This window comes from Podarcis erhardii (assembly GCF_964252035.2).
Source record: "Podarcis erhardii genome assembly, chromosome: 8".
NCBI classification, from domain to species: Eukaryota; Metazoa; Chordata; class Lepidosauria; order Squamata; family Lacertidae; genus Podarcis; species Podarcis erhardii.
The window spans coordinates 34,122,894-34,145,894 of NC_138499.1; the positions used below are offsets into that span (position 1 = coordinate 34,122,894).

Genomic DNA, 23,001 nt, shown 5'->3' on the forward strand with positions numbered 1-23,001 from the left:
GGGTGGATGTGGCGGGTAACATTTGCTTTCAATTTGCAGTTAGATTAAAATGACAAGGTCAAGCACAATCCACGGTCTGACTGGCAGCTGGATTTTAAGGGCTGCCCAGAATAGAAAGCGGAAGTGTGCGTGAGCATCTGTAATAGATTGAAATCCAAAGAGGCCTTTACCATTTTATTTTCGAGGTGGCCATTTTTAATTTGAAATATCACCCTTAATAATATGCACATTTACATGATTCTGCTTGACCTCAGATACACTGGTACCGATTTAGACACATTCAGTTGACACGAGGCTTAAGCACATCTGAGTCATTCGAGTTTTATAGCTTATGGGTTTATTCTAGGCAATGTTTACAGGAAACACTATCATTACATTTTGCTGTAATTCTGTAGTTACTCGTTCCTGTTTCTTACAAAGAAGCCCTCATGTGGTGAAATCAAGATATAACATGACGGAAGGACTGTCTTGCAAGATGGGTGGAGAGAGAGATTGAAATCATGGATGCATTTCTAAGTACTTTAATCAACGTTCAGGAATCTCCACTGCAACAGTTAATGAATGTTGCTACTATTTCCCAATTCTCCATGAAACTGATTAGGTAAAAAGATTGTCATTGTCACAGCTGCTGGTTGTACCTGAGCTGCTGACGTGTTAAAGAAGAAAACAATTGCCGCAGTGACTTTCTCTTACCTTGTAAGCTTCATGGAAGAACAAAGAGTGAAGAGAACGGTCCTACTGTGGAAGGCCAGATTTGTAGAAAAGGAAGAGGAATTTGATAATTTGACTGGCATGCCAGTCAATGAGAACGCTTGCAAACAGGGAGATGGTGTTATAGGAAAAGCTGCAGGAAAATGGTGAGTGGAAGATAAAAAATGTGCTTCGGACAGACCACAGCTGTTCACAGGTAACAGAAAGTGCAAGAAGGTTATGATGCAACTCCACCTTTCAATGCCACTATTAATGGATTAAAAAGCCTGATACAAATTTTGAGCTGCATTACTATTTTTCACATAAACACAAGAATAGAAGAGAGGTTCAATGGTGTATAATGCAGCATGTGCGAAAAAGGATAGGCATATCTTTATAAATGTTATGCTGGGGCCTGTTTACTCCATAACTTCCATTCTCTTTGAAATGAGGCCAGCAAATATGTTGTCGGACCCTGACCTTTGCCAGGTTGGCTGGGACTGTTGGAAGGTGCAGTACAACATCTGGAGGACACAAAGTGGGCTACTCCTGCTCTAAAACCTACCACCAGCTATTGTTAGAGGGCATTTCCACACAAAGCACTTTGCAGGCAATTGGCACCTGAAGCAGAAAATTAATCACAAACCACAAACTCATGGCAGCAGCAGTCCCTGGCTGCATAGGCACCCAACATTTAAAGCACGACTTACCACAAAGAATCCTAGTTTACCCCTCACAGAGCTACAATTCCCTGCACCGTTAACAAACTACAGTTCCCAGGATTATTTGGAGAAGTTATACACTTTAAGGTATGCAGACTTAGTCCCTGCCTAGCAGAAAGAGCATAGAGACAGAGCTACTCTTGTATAACAACAGTTATGGTAGCTCTTAATCCTTCCAACAAGAAGTACCTCCTTAAGAGATACTTCCTAATTCTGTGGTTCTGTCATGAATCAAAACAATAAGTGGAACAGCCCTTTGGATTCTGCCCTCACAAAGAGCTTCCTGGTCAAGCTATATAAAGCTATATAAAGCATTCCTCTGTTTTTGTACAACATACCGTTCATACCACCTTTCCAGTGGGGTGAAAGTCAAACATGACATGTAAGCATGTGAATTCCATTTGCTGAACTAACCTAGCCTTTCATCAGTTTCACATGCTTATAAGATGCATAGCAAAGGAATTGCAGAGAAATGTACCTTGAGTGGGACATTTCCCTATAAAGAGTATATAGAAAGCCAAACCAAATACAACACATAAAATAAAATGATATACTGTAGATACAAAGGCTCATTATACCATAACTGAAAATTGCTTTGTACGCACAATAATTCCAGCCAGGAAATGCCAGCCTACCATGAACATGACATTTCACAGAAAAGTGATGTAAGGCTTAAGCCGTTCACATATTCACAGATCAAAACTAGCATCACAAATTGTGATGTATTATTATAAGGGCATAAGAAACCATTGAACATCCTGGATTACTAATGCAGATCATTCTGCATCAGCTGCAATCTTCAGGCGAAACACACTGTAGAAAACATTCCTGCAATCAAGTCTTGGCATTAAAAGGCATGAATGAAGTTGTCAAGACCAAACTGAAAGAAAGGTTGCATTTTCCCCTCCAGATGAAGTCACTGAAAGGATTTAGTTATAGTTCCTACCTGAATGACAAGGAGCAAAGCAAGCCTGCAAGTCTAATAAACTCGGGAGCCTTCCAAATGTATTTTATTGTTCATTCTTGATTTGGGCTCATTATGATATTGGCGTACTAGTTGTATGTGATCACACTTTCAATTCTGCCAAAGTTTCAGGGTCCTTTGTTTCCAATAAGCGCATGTCCTGCAGCTTCCTGCTGAAATCCTCTAACTTTTCATATGCCACAATTGTTCTGGGTTATCTTTCAACTGATATTGTATTATATGCAAGAGCACTCACCCAGACAGAAATAATGTGGAAACATTGGGGAAGCATCATGTTGTTGTTGTTGTTTAGTCGTTTAGTCATGTCCGACTCTTCATGACCCCATGGACCAGAGCACGCCAGGCACTCCTGTCTTCCACTGCCTCCCGCAGCTTGTTCAAACTCATGCTGGTAGCTTCGAGAACACTGTCCAACCATCTCGTCCTCTGCTGCCCCCTTCTCCTTGTGCCCTCCATCTTTCCCAACATCAGGGCCTTTTCCAGGGAGTCTTCTCTTCTCATGAGGTGGCCAAAGTATTGGAGTCTCAGCTTCAGGATCTGTCCTTCCAGTGAGCACTCAGTGCTGATTTCCTTAATAATGGATAGGTTTGATCTTCTTGCAGTCCATGGGACTCTCAAGAGTCTCCTCCAGCACCATAATTCAAAAGTATCAATTCTTCTTCGATCAGCCTTCTTTATGGTCCAGCTCTCACTTCCATACATCACTACTGGGAAAATAAAACAGGATGGCCCAGTATAAATTGACCTCCAATGCACTATTACTGCATCAGTGACTTTTTGCACTGAGGGAATCATAGAATCATAGAGTTGGAAGATATCCCAAGGGTAATCTAGTTCACCCCCTTGCAATTCAGGAATCTCAACTAGATCACACATATGAAATGGCCATCCAACCTCTATTTAAAAACCACCAAGGAAGGAGAGACCACCTCCTCTCGTGCAAGTCTGTTCCACTGTCAAACAGCTCTTACTGTCAGGAAATCATTCCTGATGTTGAGTCGGAATCTCCATTCTTGTAACTTGAAGCCACTGGTTCAGGTTCTAGCCTCTGGAACAGGAGAAAACAAGCTTGCTCCATCCTCCGTGTGGCAGCCCTTTAGATATTTGAAGATGGCTATCATATCTTATTAAATAAAAAGAAGCATAGCAGCAGCGACAGATAATTGTCATGAGATTTATTGCATCAGGAATCCCCTCATTCTACAGTTTTCTGTTCTTTCACTTCCTGGTCCATCAACTACATCTTGTGTGTAATAAATTCCTGGTCCATCAACTACATCTTGTGTGTAAAAATTCCTAGGATGAAAATATGCATAATACGAAATAAGAAAAATAATGCCCAATATTAGGGTGATAATGACCACCATGATTACAGATAACAAATATATTTTCCCATTAAACACTGATTTGCAGGACATGCAAACATACACTATTGTTGCAGTTATAAACCCCCGAGCAGTATAATAAACAATCAGAGGTATTTTGGTCTTTTCTCCCTTGACATTAAAAAAGGTAAAAATAAGAATGATTCCCACAATAGTCCTGTAGACAATTTCTGGTCCTTTAGATGTACAAAATGTTGTGTGTTGCTTCAGGACCCAACATATACTCAAAAGCCAAAGAAACACAAGTAGAACGAGAGATGTTATACTTAGTATGGTGACCAGAGTGATGCAGAGTATCCAAGAAGTCAAAGTCAACAGTTTATAGAAAAGATATATTAATTTGGAAAATATCCCTGGAAAGTTTTTTTTCTCAGGCAGGGATTTTCGTAAAGCTATCTGATAATCCACAGTTGCACAGGAGATGCCGCAGAAAGACATTGCAATGGTTACATCTAAATAAAAGGAAATAAAAGTTGTTAGCCCTGTTAGAAAAAGAAGAGTGTTTTCTATTAAATAATATTCACACAAAAATGGCACAATAGTCTGAACTAGATAGACAGAGAGACATACTCTTAGAAGCTATGGAAATTAGATATACAGTGGACGCTCGGGTTGTGAACGGGATCCATGCAGGATGCATGTTCGCAACCCGCAGCGTTCGCAACCTGCAGCTGCACATCTGCGCATGCACGAGTTGCGATTTGGCACTTCTGTGCATGCGCGACTGCTGAAACCCAGAAGTTACCTGTTCCAGTACTTCCAGGTTTCGGCGGTCCGTAACCCGAAAAAATGCAGCCTGAAGCATCTGTAGCCCGAGGTATGATTGTACTAACTACTGGGAATCTTTTGGTCAAATAACTGGCTGGTGGTGAATTCATATCAATTCAGCCTGTCCCATCCCATAACTTGTTTTCCTTCACTACCCTACGAAAGCTGCCAAATCCCAGAGGAAAGATATCAACAGAAATCATAAGTAGGATGCAGGGCTTTTTTTCAGCCAGAATTTACCTGAACTCAGTTCCGGCACCTCTCAGGTGGGCACCTTTGCCATTATAAGAGAACAAGGGAGGTGTTCATGGAGTGTTCTGGAACCTCCTTTTCTAGAAAAAATAGCACTGAGTGGGAGAATATCTCTTCTATGTAGTTCATGAAGGTGCAGCTGACCTGGCAGGTTCTCAGCAGTAGACAAAATGGCCCCTTGGCTCTCTACCCACTGTCCCAACTACTCTGCCTGATTATTCCCTCCCTAATGAATGCACACAGCCACTTTGGCCTCCAGACTCTTCATGGGGTTTTACCAAAGTCCTCCATTTTCCTTAGCTCCTTCTTTGAGAGCATCAGAAGAGCACTGCTGGATTAGACCAAAGGCCTATCTCAGGAGTGGAAAACCTTTCTCAGCCTGATGGCATTCCTGCCTAGTGGGCAATCTTCCAGGGGCCACATGCCAAAACTAGGTGGCACAATGGGTGTGACTGTTAACTTTGTGCAATAGGTTAGAAGTCCGTCCACCAAAGGGCCAAGAGGGATGCATATCATTTATGCATCCAAGCAGGAGCCTTTATAGAAACATCCTAGACAGTCAAAAAATAAAAAATAAAGAATGGGAGGATGGTTTGAGGGAAGGCCAGTGATTGGTATGGCCTGGAAAAGGTGTAAATAAGAGAGTACTGAGGTGTGAAAGATTTTGTGCTATGAATGGGTGGAGGAAGAAGGGAAAGAGAGAGTGAGAGGTACAAGGGAAGACAAGAAACAAAGTGGCTTAAGAAAGTAGAGCCGGGAGCAGTGGACTAAAAAGCAGAAAACAGAGGAAGCAATGAGTGATCTAGAGGGGAAATGGAAGAAATATGGAGACATAAATAGATTTAAAGACACTCCAACCATGGAGTTGGGTGAATGGGCAACAGCATGGCAAACATTATTTAATGCGAGTCTAAAGTAATGCACATTGAGACGAAAAACAATAATCAAATGCCACATAAACAACAGCAAGGAATGAACTGGTGGTGACTGATCTCTGTCTTAAGGCACAGAAGGTGCATTTCATATGTACTGAAGCAGTTCTCTGAGCAGTTTAAATGTTTGTGAACATTCTGTGCCATCACATGTTCCACACACTGTTAGGAGATGGCTTCCATCACCACAAGCAGACTTACACTGACTGGGGGTAGAACTGTCAGATGTCATCAGGATGTAGATCTGAAGAATGAGCTGGGGCGTGCTCTCCAGAAATGCCCTAAATAGTCTGAGCATACTTATATCAGTCATTGCACAAATGGCACTCTTGTGAATGGGGCTGGTGCAACCATCAATCAATCCATCTTCCAAGTTGTTTGTTTTAAATGCTGCCTGGTAGCCACATTTCAGCGCAGCCCAGTACCTGCAATGGAGAAAGGCACAGTTGGGCATTTTGTAAGATTTAGGGCCATGTGCATAATTGGTTTATCATCCCTTTCCTTCACACTGAGACCCATTCACACAAAGGGAGTGCGAGAAACTCAACCTCTAAGAAGCATCTACCGTATTTTTTGCTCTATAAGATGCACCAGACCATAAGACGCACCTAGTTTTTGGAGGAGGAAAACAAGAAAAAAAATATTATGAATCCCAGAAACCAAAGCAGCAAGAGGGATCTGGCTTCTGGGATAGCCTCTTGCTGTTCTGTCTTCTGGGATAGCCATGTGAAGCCTCTTCAGGGCAGCAGGATGAAGGCTCCCCCTGCCCAGAAGAGGCTGCGCGCAGCTAAGCTGCCCTCTGTCCCTTCCCCCACCTCCTGCAAAAGCCAGCCAAGAGCTGGGCACTCTTTAAAGGGAGCGCGGCTCTTGGGGGCTTTTGTGGGAGGTGGGGGAAGGGACAGAGCTGTGCGCTCTGTCCCTTCCCCCACCTCCCACAAAAGCCGCTTCGCGCGGCTAAGCCAGAAGCTAGAACAGCGAGAGGCAGTGGCGTAGCGTGGGTTGTCAGCACCCGGGGCAAGGCAAGTAATTTGTGCCTCCTAACCCGTGGATTTTGCGCCCCCTAACTTGTGGAGCGCGCCCCCCCAGATGTTGCGCCCGGTGCGGCCAGCCCCCCCTGCACCCCCCACGCTATGCCACTGGCGAGAGGGAGCACTGCTCCCTCTCGCTGTTCTGGCTTCTGGGATAGCCATGCAGCCTGCATTTGCTCCATAAGACTCACACACATTTCCCCTTACTTTTAAGGAGAAAAGTGTGTCTTATAGAGTGAAAAATACAGTAAATGAAACACAAAATTAGCAGGGAAGTTCTGAAATTTTAAAGGAAAGAAAATGTTGGCATGGTGACAGATCCCATAGAAACTATTGCTCCCACTTCCCTCTTTCCATTTTATTTTCCCTCTTTTTTCAGAATCTCTCCCCCCCCCCCCAACTTAATACAAAAATATAGGAGGATATGGCCCCATCTGCACTGTACATTTAAAGCAGTATCATATCACTTTAAATGGCCATGGCTTCGCCCCAAAGAATCCTGGGAACTGCAGTTTGTTAAGGGTGCTGAGAATCATAGACGTGTAGAGCTGGAAGGGACCCTGAGGGTCTCGTAATCCAACCCCCTGCAGTGCAGGAAATGCAAGGTAACCCAATGCAATGTGAAACCACACCGGACCCTGCTTAGCTTTTGCAAATGGGCTGGCTGCTTTACCAGAGTTCCTGGGGAATAAGGATTGGTTGTAAAACCACTCTGGGAATTATAGCTCTGGGAGGAGAACAGGAGTCTCAGCACCTTGAACAAACTACAGTAGTTCCTAGGATTCCTTGGAGAAAGCCTTAACTGTTTAGAGTGGTATGATACTGCTTTCAATATATAATGCATATAGGGCCCATGATGCACATGCTAAGCTTTTCTCTGGTAATGGCAACTTTATTTCCTATAACAAGAGTGCCACCCTGGATAGGATAAATGACTTGCTGAGGACTTTTCAGAGCTCTATAAAAAGCTGTACGCCCCCCCCCCCCCCGTCCCCTGTGGAAACAAACCCTTATCTGTTTATTTAAAATTATTGCCTGCTTTCCATTTTAAAGAAAAAATCCAAAGTAGCTTGCAATAATATTAAAGTAACAGTATTTGGGGGTTTAAAACTTATATCAGAAAATTTTATATTCAGTCCCTGCTTCTACAATCCTATTGGTAACAGCACATTCCACCTGTGCTTTTCTTTTATATATATGGTATAGCCACGATCCAGTTACATAACTCCTGCAGGAGGGACGCCCTCCAGCTGATGACAGTTGCAGACCAAAATGACATGTATATATGTGCAGAGCTTTATCTGTTACAGCCAGCGGTCAAAACCCCATATACCACCACAATCTTCAGATATGCATGTCTGCTTTCAAAAATAAGCCTTGAATTCCTGTGCTATCCTTACAAGGAATGCCAAAAGCGGCTTAAGTTTTCAATTTGCTTACCTGAGAGTAAACTCCATTGAACTCAACGGGACCTACTTTTGAGCAGGCATGTTTGTTGGTTGGTTGGTTTTAAGAACCCTATTTATATACCACAATTCACAAAATGGATATCAGAGCTATTTACAACAGTGATACATAAATCCACATAAAAATTTACAATCAGAGATCAGCTAACTATTATGGAAAGATGTATTCTTAACTGCTTGCATAAGCCTGGAGGAACTGAAATGTTTTCTGTAGACATTTGAAGGTTGTAACAGAAGGTACCTGCTGCTCAGTATAAATAGACATGCAAATTCTATTGTAATTCTTAGGGCACATGAATTTCTTGTGGTGACATGCATTTCATTGGTAGACAGTGGGAAATGCGGGGCTAATGCACGCTAATGTTTACTACTGCATTATATCTCAACTCCCACAGCCATACACTGAATAATGTGTCCTTAAGGCTATGAAGTAATTTCCTATAAAATAAAACATAGATGGAAAACACACTAAACATTTCAGGGGGGGTTAATTCATTGCCTCATGAAGAATGTTCGCTTCTCAAAATATTTCTATTTTCTTTTGGGAGATGCAGTTTTTATTCCCACTATCAAATCACAGCATACATCCTCTGGCAAGGAACACGTACATCACTGAAGAAAAGATGTTCGGCATTTGCCAAACTCAGAGAAACACTCTTGGGTGGAATCTATACACATATAGTGGTATCTCAGGTTAAGAACTTAATTCGTTCCGGAGGTCCGTTCTTAACCTGAAACTGTTCTTAACCTGAGGTACCACTTTAGCTAATGGCGCCTCTCGCTACCGCCACACCGCCACCGCGAGATTTCTGTTCTCATCCTGAAGCAAAGTTCTTAACCCGAGGTACTATTTCTGGGTTAGTGGAGTCTGTAACCTGAAGCGTCTGTAAACCAAGATACCACTGTATTTTAAAAAGGTATGAAAATGCTTTTTTTTAAGTGTTTTTTAAAATAAATTGAATTTTCCATAAGGCTCACCATCACCATCCAGTGTCACATTGTATATTGCACTTCAAACGTTTTATTTGCAGCTGTATAGCTGAGTCCTTGGTTTCCGCAAGAATTATGTTAACCCAATACCCAAGTTGCTGATTTGGACGCTAGTTTTCGAAACAGAGGTATCTTCTCATTTGAGTACAAGGCACATTTTTGAGCAGATGCAAAGGTGTGTTTTCACTGCATCTCAAATGTTTCACAAAGAAGCAACTGCAAGCAGAGATAAAAGGAAGATAGAAAGCTCCTCTTAAAACGTATTTAACCGACCTCATTTTCTGCTGTTTCTCAAAATGACAGGGCACTTACTCGCTCCTCTTCAGTTTGTTGTTTTTAAAAGCTCTGCTTACAGGAACATATCCCAAGAAGTACCGATTGCCCCTGTGGGAACTTCTGAATAATGTTTTGAAATTCACATGCTGGCAGTTTTGTGGCAAGCTGGTCCAATGTACCCTGCAGAAATCTTGGGTAAATTTATACATAAATATCTTCCTACAGAACAGCAATGGTGGCCCTCCATACCTGTGGCTCACCTCACAATGCTTTAGCTGAACACTGAAAACAACTTTCACCCCTTAAAATAGATTTTGGGGTATCAGGATGTCCTCATTATTCTGATAATTATAGCAAAGGTTAACCCAAGGGTAGAAGTTCCATGCACAGTGTGCCTGAATGGCTTAAAATATTTGACAATTGCACGAGATGTTTAATCAAACCTTACTGCAGGGGTCGGCAACCTAAGGCCCATGGGAATCGTTTAACCGGCCCATGAGCCACCCACGAACTGAGCCACCCGTTCGGCCAGCCCCACGTGCTGCGCTAAACCAGCACAGGGACTCGCTTCCGCGCTGCCTGAAATCATGTCTGTGCAGATGCAGACACTGGAAATCATTTCTGCGCAGAGGGATCTCCACTGGAGTGAACCGGTCCAGGCGAGGTAAACCTTGCCGACCCCTGCCTTACTGTATGCATGCTTATGTAGTCCACAGGGCAGAGAGACCCTGTGTTTGTGATCAGGGGATGTCATCAATGACTGCCTTGCCCCACCTTCCAGCCCCTAGAAGCAGTAGCAGCTGGTGGCGTGGGCAGAGTTGCATTACTGACCTAACTTCCCAAAGCCACACATCACTGCCAGTTGCTTAGAGGTGAAGGGCAAGACAGCAGGTATAGTTTCTTCCTTTTTTAGTTTCTTTCTTTTTTCCTCCTTTTTTAGTTTCTTTCTTTTCTCTATCACCATGTGACCTCATCAAAATAGGACGTGCCTGAGTTTGCTCACTAGGAGCTCAGACCATGAGCTATTTTGTTATATTTTGTATCCTAAGATTATTGCCTGTATTTACTTGCTACTGGATGGATAAATGCATGAACTTGACCTTTTGAACATTGTAAGTACAGTGGTACCTTGGATTAAGAACTTAATTGGTTCTGGAAGTCCGTTCTTAACCTGAAACTGTTCTTGACCTGAGGTACCACTTTAGCTAATGGGGCCTCCCACTGCCGCCGCGCCGCCAGAGCACGATTTCTGTTCTCATCCTGAAGCAAAGTTCTTAACCTGAGGTACTATTTCTGGGTTAGCGGAGTCTGTAACCTGAAGCGTCTGTAACCTGAGGTACCACTGTAAAGCATTTTAAAACTTACTCAGGATAGGATACATTTAAAAGGTTTGACTGCCTATATCCCCATGCTATTCTGCTGCTTTCTTTTGTGACTTGAAAACTCTGCTGGGAGCTGTTTCTTACTGGATAATATGTTTAACTCTGCACTTTGGATCTAGGATCCAGCCAGTTTTTTATTAATTATCACAAATGGGTGACCTATATCTATTCCCCCCCCCCAAAAAAAACCTGTGGTCCTCCAAATGTTCCTAGACTACACCTAGCAACGTGTGGAGGGGGGATTATTTGATTGTTCTTTTTTATTATGTATTTTGTGTTTTTATATTGTGACTTTATGTTGTGAACTGCCCTGAGACCTGCAGGAAGAGGGCAAAATACAATTTTAATAAATAATAATTAATAGACTACAACACCCATTTTCCCCTATCATTAATCATGCTGGCTGAGGCAGATGGAAGTTAAATTGTATCTGGAGAGTTGAACCATAGGATTTAATAACTATGCACAGATGCAAGGATATGGCATGGACTCCCTCCCTGTTCTTTCTGATGCATTGCAAACAACTCTTGAACTGGGTAGCAAAAGTACTTTGGGTGGGCAAATGGCTGGATTACCTGTAACACATCAGATGATGGTGCCATTTTTCTCTAAAGGAGGATATGCATTCCTTTCAGGGATGTTGCCCTCTAAAGAAGGGTGCATATTCCTTTCACGGAAGTTCATTGCTGCCCTTAAGATACATGAGCAGTTGTGGAATAACAAACTAAAAATTCAAGACCTGCTCCCCTGTTCCTTCGGGAAACTGTAGGGATCCCGTTCATGGCTTTGAGTTTAATATGTAAAAACAAGGAATAAAATTTCTATACAGAGCTGCTTTCTTGTGTGGTGCTGATGACACACATTTATATTTCTGAATGACAAAAGCCCTGCAGTATTCTCAGTTTATAAAACAATCAGAAACGCAAACATCTGGTTCTTGTATCCTAGACTGAGGCATCTGTGTAGTCCAGTATTTTCCAGAAAACCTGCTTGAGTAAATCAATCTGTTCCTCACACACACACTCATACACCTAAGCTTGTGGTTGTCCAAGCGGTGTGTTGGGGCAAGCTCGCAGCTTTATGTGAAACCTCCCCAGTTCACAACTGAGAAGCTTGATAAGGTGTGAGGTGACCTTTGGACGCCTGGCAAGGATTCTCACAAAGTAAAGTGCTTACTGAATATCACTTGGCATTTACCTAGGGAGAAATTGTTGGGTTATGTTTAGCTTCTGCTTCTTGACAGACATATGACCTGCTCTTGGGCCTTGTATTAATGCCAAATTAAATACATTAACCGCTTTTTTTAAAAAAAAGTTTTACTAATATATGTTTGGATTGGATGGGGAAAATATTAAATAGAAATAAAGAGCAATTTAAAAAAAAATGCTTCATATTCTACAAATAGCACATTATTTTGAAGATGTGAAAGACACAATGTTATGGAAGGAAAAGTATTGTACAAATGCCTGGCCTGTTAGACCGTTTGCTCCACAATGCTTTTTACATCGCAAATGATAAAAGAGTATCATTCTCTCCTTTGCCGCCACCACCATCCAACAAACATGTTAGGAATTTGAAGTCTACTCAGTACTACTGCTCACCCTGACCTGCTTACTGAAAGGTAGAAAGTGGGCAGGGAGGTTGGCATGGTGCAAATGCACCAGTAGGAGGGTTAGATTGGCTCTGCTGGTGCATTAGCAGTGCACCACCCTTGCCACTGCCTTGCCCTTCTCCATCTATCTCCTGGTATGCAACAGCAATGCAACCAACCAGAGGTCAGGCGAGTGGCGGCACCACATCATCCCCTACTGAGTTGTTGTTATTACTATTAATAGGTTGTTTGATATTGCACATTCCATTTCCACAGTGGTCACTTGCTTGCCACTTGTACAAACTGCGCTCATCTTGATGGAGCATATAGTGGGAAAGATAGCAAATGTATGGTTCTTTTGTTCTAGTTGCCTTCTTAAGATGACGAAAAAACATTTTAGTGGCAAGTACAGAAAGCAAGCATCCTTAGCACTTCCAACATCCACAGCCTGGAACAGAGGAAAAGTTAATTTGTCTAATAGTTCCTTTGGCTAAAATGACTGTGAGAAACGTAATTAGTTAAGAACATTTTAAATCACACAAGTTCTCATGACAAGATTAAAGGAATCTTGGCAAAGCAACTGCTACACAGTCACTTGGATGCAATGTACATAGATGCTCCTTTGTCAGAGTTTGACATCCTTAGTTATTGGGGGGGATGAAAGAATATTAAACAAAATTAAAAGAACAACAGGAATTTTGGTAGTTTCCAAACTGTTGCTGTTTTGGGGTGGGGTTTGATCACGTACCAGCAAATTCATGTGTACATCACTCCAGATCCCTGCTTCTCCTTCCTAACTGTCACTCTTTAGGATAAAGCAAGTCAGAAAACAGCAGCTAGGCAACCCATTCTACTTATCTTACACCAGGGGTGTCAACTTGAATAAAACATGGAGGAGGGCAGGTAAGCCCTGCCCCGCATAATCACATGACGCAGTGCATGCACACCATTTGAATGGCAGTGACCATCAACTTGGGGAAGGCTGGCCCCCTCAAATATTTTAATGGGAGGGTGAAGACCCCTAGGAGTTGGCTCCTATGCCTCACAGCCCTGCACACATTTGAAATTTTGAAAGTTTAACCAGTCACCATCATCTTCTTCCCCATTAAAAGTCATCTAGGACATTACAAGCATAGCTAGTTGTATGTTCTATGTTTTATATTTACCTTGTAAATATTCCAGCTTGTAAGAGATGTACTGAAGAAATCCAACTCAGCTTGTGAGTGCCATCATCTTTAAACCAAGTGTAACTGAAATACTGGACAACTAGTGATGAAAGAAGCCCTGTGGCCAATGTCAAGGCACACCAGAGATACTGTCCCTCATGAAAATATTTGTTTGCTACCCAGAGATCTGCTCCAATATCTGCGAGATAAACCACAATTCCAAGAACCATCGTAGCAAACTCTTGCTTTGTATATCTCATTGTCTTGATGGATCATTTCATCTCAGGTCAGAAGCAAAATATGTCATTTCTCAGTGCATCACATACTAAGAAAATATGTGAGCGTATTTCTCCTTGGGGAAATTGGGGTATGTATTTGTTGAAGTGGCAAATTGAATCAAAACCACAGATACTCGGATAGATTAGCTCTGCTTCAGTACTAAAGATTCATTTGCGTACATATCCATATGCACATTGAATGGTACTGGTGAAGCTGATTCCTCCTGGTAAGTCCTGAAAAGAATAAATGGATAGGTAACTAGCTGGATCAGAAGCGTGTAAAAACCTCTTAACAGCAGCATAAATAATGATTACAGCAGCAACAAATGCAATGCAATCCTGTGCATGTTTTGCTGTGTTCAATGAGCTTACTCCCAGATAACTGTGCATAGGATTGCAGCCCTAAACTACTAATCAGATAGATTAATCCATAAAAGCCTTTACAAAAGAAATTAATAGGAAACACATTTGTTGTTTTTTAAGTGGCTTGTTTTTAATATAGGTATGTCAAAAAGTAAAGATGAAAGGCAGCATTTCAGGACAGACACTCCCTCTTCTCTCTCAGGGGATTGGAATTGAAGAAAACACATCTGAAAACAAACTATTATATCCAATGCTGTGCCAGCAGAGTTATGCTGGTGTAACAGGACTTCTACTTCCTCTCCTCCCCCTTCATGCTTCCATGGCATGTTTGCCTTGTACTTTGCACTTGATCTTTGGCACATTTGTCAGAACGATTGGCCACTCTTTTCCGAAGCATTTCGCTTAATTTAACTCTGAGACCCTTTCCAGGGGGAAATCCTTTCCTGCGCAGCAATGTGCCGTTTTTATGGCTCATTGGTAGTGACAGCCATACGGAGCAATACCCATTACATTTTAAAAGGGTGAAAGGCTGGCGTTGTGGGAAGGCACAAGAGATGGTAAGATGTTTGTGGCTAGAGAGCGTGGTCACTGAGGAAAAAAGAAGGGGGAAGTCCCAAAAGAAGAACAATTTAACAAGCCATTTAAAATGCCACAGGTAGACGATTAAAGGTGCTTGCAATTGCATCATAGTGTCCATGGTGTCTGACAGTCACCTATGGCATTAGTACAACTGCCATCCACACAGCTAAATGCTAATTGTATGTGCTTAGGCAAGAATCCCAGTATCCCAGCAATTTAGATTAGTGCTGTGGATACTGATAAACAATAGTCACACACCCCCTGCAGACAATTGCTGTCTGTGTGGTTCAGGGGCAAACAATTGTTGTTTAATCTCTTCAAAGAGACATAGTTAGTTCCTTCAGGCACTTGTGCAGTGCTAACCTTTTCTACTCAGAAGTAAGCCTAATATAATTCTAGGAGCCTTACTCCCAGATAAGTGGGGCTATGATTGCAACCTTATCAGATGGGCAATTTGACCCTAGGGCATTTTGAAAGCAACCCACAAGTGTGTGTGTGTGTGTGTGTGTGTGTGTGTGTGTGTGTGTGTGTGTTATGTGGAACAGAAAGTGGGAATTGGGAATTTCGAAACTGAATGTGTTTTATTTCTACCCAATGTAAGTTTGACATAAGCATGACAGAAATGCAGAGAATGAAACAAACTGAAAATGCCTTCAGTGTCAATTTTTCATCTCCCACCTACAATAACATCTTCAATAACATGGAGAGCATTTACTGAGAATCAACATGAAGAAACATATCCCTTATTATTCCATACCCAAAAAAATCCCTCTAATTTTTCTTCCAAGATCTAGGGAAACATACATCCTTTGATAGACTTCTTGACAGCATGAGTTAACCATAACAGAACAGCTCTGGAACCCACAGTAATACTTGTTTGTTTCCCTGCCTTATAACCACTGAAGTAAACAGTACACATCTACTTTGGTTGGATTCCGGATTGTCATTCTAAGACTATATATAGATGATGTAGAATATGATCACCTAGATTTTTTAACTACAAGCAGCACCCCTCTCATAAAGAAGACTTACCTTAAAACTTTCCAGATAAATAAACATCCCAGTAGCAAATCCATAGTCAGAGAGTTGCCTTGAAAGTCTGGATGGTTTACACTGTTGAACTGTGATACTTTGCAATCTGCAACCAGGAAAAGGTAAAGGGTGTGGGATAAAATGAAAACTGAAACGCCCGTCTCTTCCGGGCCATGTGATTCGATTAATAATACTCTAGCTACGTGGACTGTCATTGCTTTGACTGAGTCAACCTTTTTAAAAAATAAATAAATCATTTATTAAAAATCATCTGTGACCACTTTCCTAAATCCCTGCAAGATATAAAAACGAATCCTTTGTTTGGCTGCTTTGTTCCACATGCTTAAATAACAAGCTCTGTGTATTTAATGGTGATGACAAGTTGTACCTGCAACCAGTGGCATAGCGTGGGGGGTGCAGGGGGTGCCAACCGCACCGGGCGCAACATTTTGGGGGGCGCACTCGCAGCTCTCTGCCCCTACCTGGCTCACTCACTCTCTCTCACAGTGTTGGCTGTGCGAATCCAATCCGAGCTGCCCGCGTTGCGGTGCGGAGCGGGAGCGGAGAGAGAGCGAGGGAGGGACTATCTGGGGGAGGGACAATGCAGCGGCTGCCCAGCGCAGCGCTCAGCGCGGGAGAGAACCACACCCGACCAGCCCAGTTTTGGGAGGGGAGGTGTTACTGCTAGGTTAGTGTGCAGTTTAAACCGATTTAAAATGTCTGTTTAACAAAAGGCGGCGGCGGGAGGCGGACTTCTCTCCCTCTCTGGTGCTGGTGCCGTGAGGCGCTCGCCAGCCCACCGGTCCCTCCTGAGCGGGATATGGGTGGGCGGACGGGGTGGGGGAGAGGCGCCGGGTGAGGCGGGGTCAGCCGGCGGCAGCAGCTGCGCGAGGGACCCCCGCCCGCCTCGTGCCCTGACAGGAGCCGCCGCTGCGCCCACGGGCGCCCTTGACGCGGTGCCCCTCATGCCCCCTCGAGAGGCGTTGGGGGGCAGCGAGACTCTGCCGGGCCCCGCCCCTCACTCCACGCTCGGCTTCAGGGCTGTCTTGCGAGGGGGCGGCGGGAAAAGGCTCTGGGGAGAACCTCGCTCGCTGTCCCGCGTTGCTTTTCCTCACGTCGTTTTCCCTTTCCCTTGAGGGAACGGGGAGGTGAAGGGAGCCCGCCTTCCTCCTCGCACGTGGCGAGTCGTCGGTGGAGGTAGAGAAACCACGCACATTTGATATTCATAATAATAATAATAATGGTTTGAAATTTAAGACTCCACCCCCCCCCCAGGAAAAGGCACTTTCTTGCCCTGCCTGTGGACCAGGAGGTCGTGGCGGGAGAGGCCTTATTCGCGCTGCCAGCCTGACCTTCACCCTCTTACATATAGAGAGGAAAGGAGACGCGGAGGTGCAAAGGCTTGTGGGGCAGAAGTAAGCCCCGCTGAGTTCATCAGGGGTGCCAACGTGAATACAGTATGATATTGGGGGGGGAGGCAGGTAAGCCCCGCCCTGCATAGTTTACCACATTGGCAATGCCCATCAACTGGGGGACTGGCCCCCTCAAATGTTTTATTGGGGGGCCTGAAGCAGTGGAGTAGCGTGGGGGTGCAGGGGGGCCGGGCGCAACATCTGGGGGGGGCGCTCGCACTCGAGTGCTAAAATCCACGGGTTAGGGGGCGCAAATTACTTGCCTTGCCCCGGGTGCTGACAACCCATGCTACGCCACTGCCTGCAACAAAGTGTTGCTATGTGGAATCCTCTCTCTTCAGGATTCTGGTCGCTCCATTCCATTTCCCTTCCCCATATCCCCCACTCCAAGAGTAGATAAGCATCCCATAACTACTGAGCATGCTTAATTCTCCTGACTGGACAGTTTTGGGTTCCCCGCCCACTCCTGCTTAAGAGTTTTTCATTTATAATTTTTCTTTTGCACTTCTGCAAACCTCGGGGTTCCTGCTCAGTCTTCCCACTTGTGCATTGGTGGTCTGCATACATAATCAACAGAGCTCATAACCTGAAGATCAGAGACAGAGGGAATAAAAGAGTCCTGCAACAAAATATTGCAATATGGAATGCTCCTTTCCCATTTTCCCAACCACACTAAATCAGGCTTCCTCAAACTCAGCCCTCCAGATGTTTTGAGATGACAATTCCCATCATCCCTGACCACTGGTCCTGCTAGCTAGGGATCATGGGAGTCATAAGCCAAAAACATCTGGAGGGCAGAATTTGAGGAAGCCTGCACTAAATGATAATGTGTGTTCAGGTCTAGATGCAGGAGCATTTGGAGGTGCTGTACACACAGTGTCATCCCCATGTTATCCCTGTCCCACACTATTAGTTAATCTAAAGCATATTCTGCAGGAACAGTTTTAATCTATTTTGTGCTGAGAATACACTTCTCAGGTGTTTGCTGTTGCCATGTGTACATAGATAATGTTTTCTTAGGTCACCTCCTATTGACTTAGTGAAGTTGCAGGGCTGTGCCACTCGCCCTCTCCTATCAGACTTCTGGTATATCAAAAAAGACACAGGAAAAAAATTACCGTATTTTTTGCTCTATAAGACTCACTTTTTCCCTCTAAAAAGTAAGGGGAAATGTGTGTGCGTCTTATGGAGTGAATGCAGGCTGCACATCTATCCCAGAAGCCAGAACAGCAAGAGGGATCGCTGTTTTCGATGTGCAGCGATCTCTCTTATTGTTCTGGCTTATGAGATTCAGAATATTTTTTTTCTTGCTTTCCTCCTCCAAAAACTAGGTGCGTCTTATAGTCTGGTGCGTCTTATAGAGCGAAAAATACGGTAAGTGGAGAAGGGAACATTTCACATCAGTTCTGCCAGTGCATAGACTGATTGAGGGGAGGGGAGTTGAGAACATTGATGCACACTGCTTCGTAAACATGCCCACCTGTATGTGCAGATAGAACATATATTGAGCCTTATACATATTGAGCAGGAGCCTTAGGCAACATTATTGCGCAAGTGTGTACATATGTATAGCAAATGCCACCCTCCAGCCTTTGCCCTCCACCTTCACTTTCCTCCACCTTGGCCCTGCCCTGTCCTGCAGGCTGCTACTAGGCAGACCTAGAGGAGAGATTGGTTAGGAGGCCTTCTGCACAGCACAAGCATTTGGGGGCACCAGTTACCCAGTTACTACTGTCTGAGCATCACTGGGTGTTGGGAGTCAAAGCAAATCAACACACAAAAAGAAATCTAGCCACACTGGATTTTTCCCTGTGGTAGTGGGAGAAAGCTCTGCTGCTGTGCAGTCTAAGAAAAGCTAACATATTACTTCTTGGGGGTCTCTCGTTCATTTTTCTCACATACGTCAATTTATCCCCCCCCCCCAAAAAAGTAAACCATCTTCAGTATGTTTTGAATAAAAATACAGAACTGTGCTTTAAGCGAAAAAATCGGGGGAAAGGAATTTGACTTTAACCACTCTAGCTGAGCTGACAAAATTTCTAACACTTCAGAAATATCTCCAGGGTTTCAGCTGACAACTGTTTGCATGTAAAGGCGGGAGAAGTGTTCAACGTGTCTTAAAACAAATTACTACAATCTACTGCATAGTTAAAAGGATGCTTCAGTCCTCTCAATCTCAATGGGAGTTGAATAACATAACTTTGCTCAGAATTGTATGTGTAAATAAGCTCTGAAGGCTGCACCCTGTTTTGAGAACACACCATATTAGCTACATCATCATTCTGCACCAATTTTGTTATGACAGAACTTGTAATTTACTTCAGATGGTGTTGGTACTGCCATCTACAGACCAAATATGACTTAGCAGCCTTTTCAAAAAAAGTCTACAATAGACACATCCAACTCCCAAAAGACTGAGTTGTTGAGCTTTTTGGGGGGAGGATTGCCTAAAATCAGTCCAGCACTGACAATCGCTGGACAATACAATTTATTCCCCATGTTCTGTGTTTAAGACATGGTGTGTGGATGTGCCAAAAATACAACTGAGCTATTACAAGCCCCTTTTGTGAATCAATATACCCCAATACTCCCAGAGCTACAATTTTCGGAGTTACCTGGTGTTATAAGAAAAAAACTGCTCCCTTTCCCTTATGGGGTATCTAAGAGCCCGTATAGAGTCCTTATGTAAGTTCTCTATTGGTAGGAGAAAATAACAGAGGCCAGCCAGAGAATATTGAGAAACAAAGCAGCTAGTAAGCATGATCTTTATTAAACTGTTGCAACAGGGTCCCCCACTCCCCACACACAAGGAGGGAGGAGAGGAAGCCAGAACATTGGTGTGCAAGCTCTTATATAGACTTTTGAAATTGCCTCACCTGTAGCTCAAGACCACCCCCCAAAACATCATGCATACATCACAGAAAGAGGTGGTCCCCAGCAGAAATTTGAGTGTGTTGCTTCTCTCCTGTCTGCCAGGATACCTGATAATGCCTTATCTAATTGCCTTTTCTGGGTAGCCTGGCCATTGCTTTGAGATGGTAAATGCTTAGTTCCTGAATCTGTTGTGCATATCAATAGTGTGCTCAGCTTAATAGATACTTGCCAGACTGTATTTACAGGGAGGTGTAAGCCTCTACCGTCCAAAGACAATTGGAAAGCAATTCCCATTTCCTTCCTCCTTGCAGAGAAATATTTGAGGTCCATTTGGGAGAGTCAAAATGGCTTCAGGATTGTTCTCCTGTACTCCTGTATTTCAGATACATGGTTTATATACTTATGTTTGTGTTTGCCTTGTAGATCTATGAACATTTATTTACCGTATTTTTCGCGCCATAAGGCACACCTGACCATAAGGCGCACCTACTTTTTTTGGGGGGGGGGAAATTAAAGAGAGAAAAAACGCGGCTTTGGGGGGCTTTTGTGGGAGGTGGGGGAAGTGAGAGAGCCTCGCTCTGTCCCTTCCCCCACCTCCTGCAAAAGCCAGGGATAGCCGCGCAAAGCCTCCCCAGGGCAGCGGGATGAAGGCTCCCTGCTGCCCTGCGGAGGCCTCCTGGGCTACCCCAGAGCTGCTCGACCCAAAGAGCAGGTTGTGGAGCAGTAGAAAGGCTGCACACAGCCTTTCCGCTGCTCCCCGAGCTTGTGGGGCTGGTGGTGGGGGAAGGCGGAGAACAATTGTGATTTCCAGTTAGCCTGTGCTAATTTCTAGTCATGTGATTGAACAATAAGGGGGTTATATGAAGGCTGCTGGCATGCACAATCGTCAACCTGGTCCAGATCATTGCATGCCTCCATCAAGTCCTTGGAAAGCAATGCTCAACAACTCAGCAGTGGCATTCCAAAAGCTGATTCAAGCTAAGTTCACACCTGCCATCAGCATGTACACAAGTGCTTCAGTCCATGTCTGTGTATACACCATTCAGAGCACATTCAGAGAACATGTCTCTCCCCACTCAAAGAATCCTGGAAGCTGTAATTTGTTACTGATGCTGGGAACTGGAGCTCTGTGAGAGCAGCAAGCTCCAGCTCCTAGGATTCTTCGGGGGAAGCCATTTGCTTTAAATGTATAGTGTACACACAGCCGAAGCAGAAGTTAGCATAGGCTGCCTGAAAATCATAAAGTGAGAGGGTAATGGGAGGAAGGCAACCCTTATTCAGGAGACAGAATCTTCCTGCCTTCTCATATCTAATCTTGTATCGGCTCATGAACCTGCCTGGACTTTAAGATCAGCAGCAGACGGTTTGTTCTCTGTTCCACCCACTCAGATAAATCTACACAAGAGACAAGGCTTTGTCAGTGGTGACAGCCTGAATACATCATTCCCTGTTAGTGAAGATAATGGGGCTACTCTCGATGTTGGCCGGTAGCATTATTCATTACTTTTGTCAATGGCAGCAAGCAGCTCACCACATGCACTTTGTGTTGCTTTCTTTATAACAGCCAAATGGGTTTTCTTCATTGTTGCTATCTGACTTGGGCCCCTAGGAGGCTGTTTGTTGGCTGGCTGGCTAGTTGGTTTGTTTATTACATTTATAGTCCATGTTATGTACTGAAGTTCTCACCCTGGGCCAGCAGGGGGATACTGTAGTTTTTACTCAGGTCCACATATGCAAATAAGGGATTGAAAGTGACATTCAGTGATTGGATAGTTACAGAAAGTGGTTACTGTTGCGTTGTAGTGGAGCTCTATATAAGCAGGCTGGCTGAACCTTTCTGTTCAGTTCTTTTCTGGCCTGTGAATAAACAAGAGCTGTTTGAAGAATTGCTGTGTCATCTGATATGTTCACCCACAACTTAACAGTCCGCCTTTCTTCCGTAGTGGAAGATAAGGCAGCATAAATGTGGCTTCAGATGCTCACCCATCCAGACACTGACTGACCCTGCTGGGACTTGTTTAGTCTTATTTTGTCTGTGTCATCAAGAGCAGCTTTGGTTCACAAAACAAAATGTGTGGCCTTTTCCAGCGTCTCATTAGTGAAATACATTTCTGTTAATAATAAAGCAGCTTTCAACCCTTTCCTAAGCATTCGTTGTTAGCAAAGTCCGTTGTTCACTCTGGAAAAGTTAATTTGTTCCTAGATTCAGAAACATTCCCAGGGCAAAACCTGCAATCTACAACAATGGAAAAACAACGAGTCTTAAGTCTTTGAGGTGCCACCAGACTCCTTGCTGTTTTGCTACAGCTAAATCTCCAGAAATTAATTCTGGAGTAATTTAAGCGTAATCGTATTTTTCCTTGCTTTCCCGGTTCAGTGGAGCAGCGTTATGTATTGCTCTTGGGAGCGGAGAGGGGAGGAAGAGAGGCACATTTAAGGAAATGGGCAAAAATAAATTTAAAAATACCCACGCTAACTGCACGCAGTTAAATCCAGTGCGTTACTTAGAACGCCCCGTTCTGTCAAGCGTGTGACTGTAAACAAACCCCGCTGGGAGAAGCGGTTTGTGCCGGGACTCGAGTGTAGACTCACACGGAGTGGCCAGCTTCCGGGTTAGTTTTCGACGCCATCTTTGTTCACCGTCAGAGCTGAAGTGACAGAAAAATTAGGATTTTAGCGGTACCTGTCATCATCTCCCTTCCCTCCTCCCCCTCACGAATGAAAACTACAAAGAAGATAGGATTCGTGCTCCAACTTAGGTCTTCTTATTCCGCGCGGGACGTTGCTCGCCTGATCTTTCCTGCGCTCTGAGAAGAGTTTTGTGTCAGCG

At 43.8% G+C, this 23,001-nt stretch overlaps 1 protein-coding gene across 3 annotated transcripts; it reads right to left on the reverse strand.

Moving 5' to 3' along the window:
- Positions 1 to 3,557: 3,557 nt before the first annotated feature.
- On the reverse strand, positions 3,558 to 22,590 carry XKR9 (XK related 9). Of its 3 annotated transcripts, none has more exons than XM_081874538.1 (5): positions 21,703 to 22,590; positions 15,886 to 15,991; positions 13,634 to 14,145; positions 5,936 to 6,159; positions 3,558 to 4,234 (listed from the first exon to the last, which is right to left on the reverse strand). In XM_081874538.1, the coding sequence occupies exons 3-5, from the start codon at positions 13,891 to 13,893 to the stop codon at positions 3,573 to 3,575; spliced, it is 1,146 nt and encodes a 381-aa protein (XP_081730664.1). In that variant the 5' UTR covers positions 13,894 to 14,145; positions 15,886 to 15,991; positions 21,703 to 22,590; the 3' UTR covers positions 3,558 to 3,572. The 3 variants fall into 3 exon arrangements, with proteins under 3 accessions (XP_081730664.1, XP_081730665.1, XP_081730663.1); XM_081874539.1 differs by lacking the exon at positions 21,703 to 22,590 and having other exon boundaries at positions 3,558 to 3,693; positions 4,049 to 4,234; positions 15,886 to 16,209; XM_081874537.1 differs by lacking the exon at positions 21,703 to 22,590 and having other exon boundaries at positions 15,886 to 16,207.
- Positions 22,591 to 23,001: the final 411 nt, after the last annotated feature.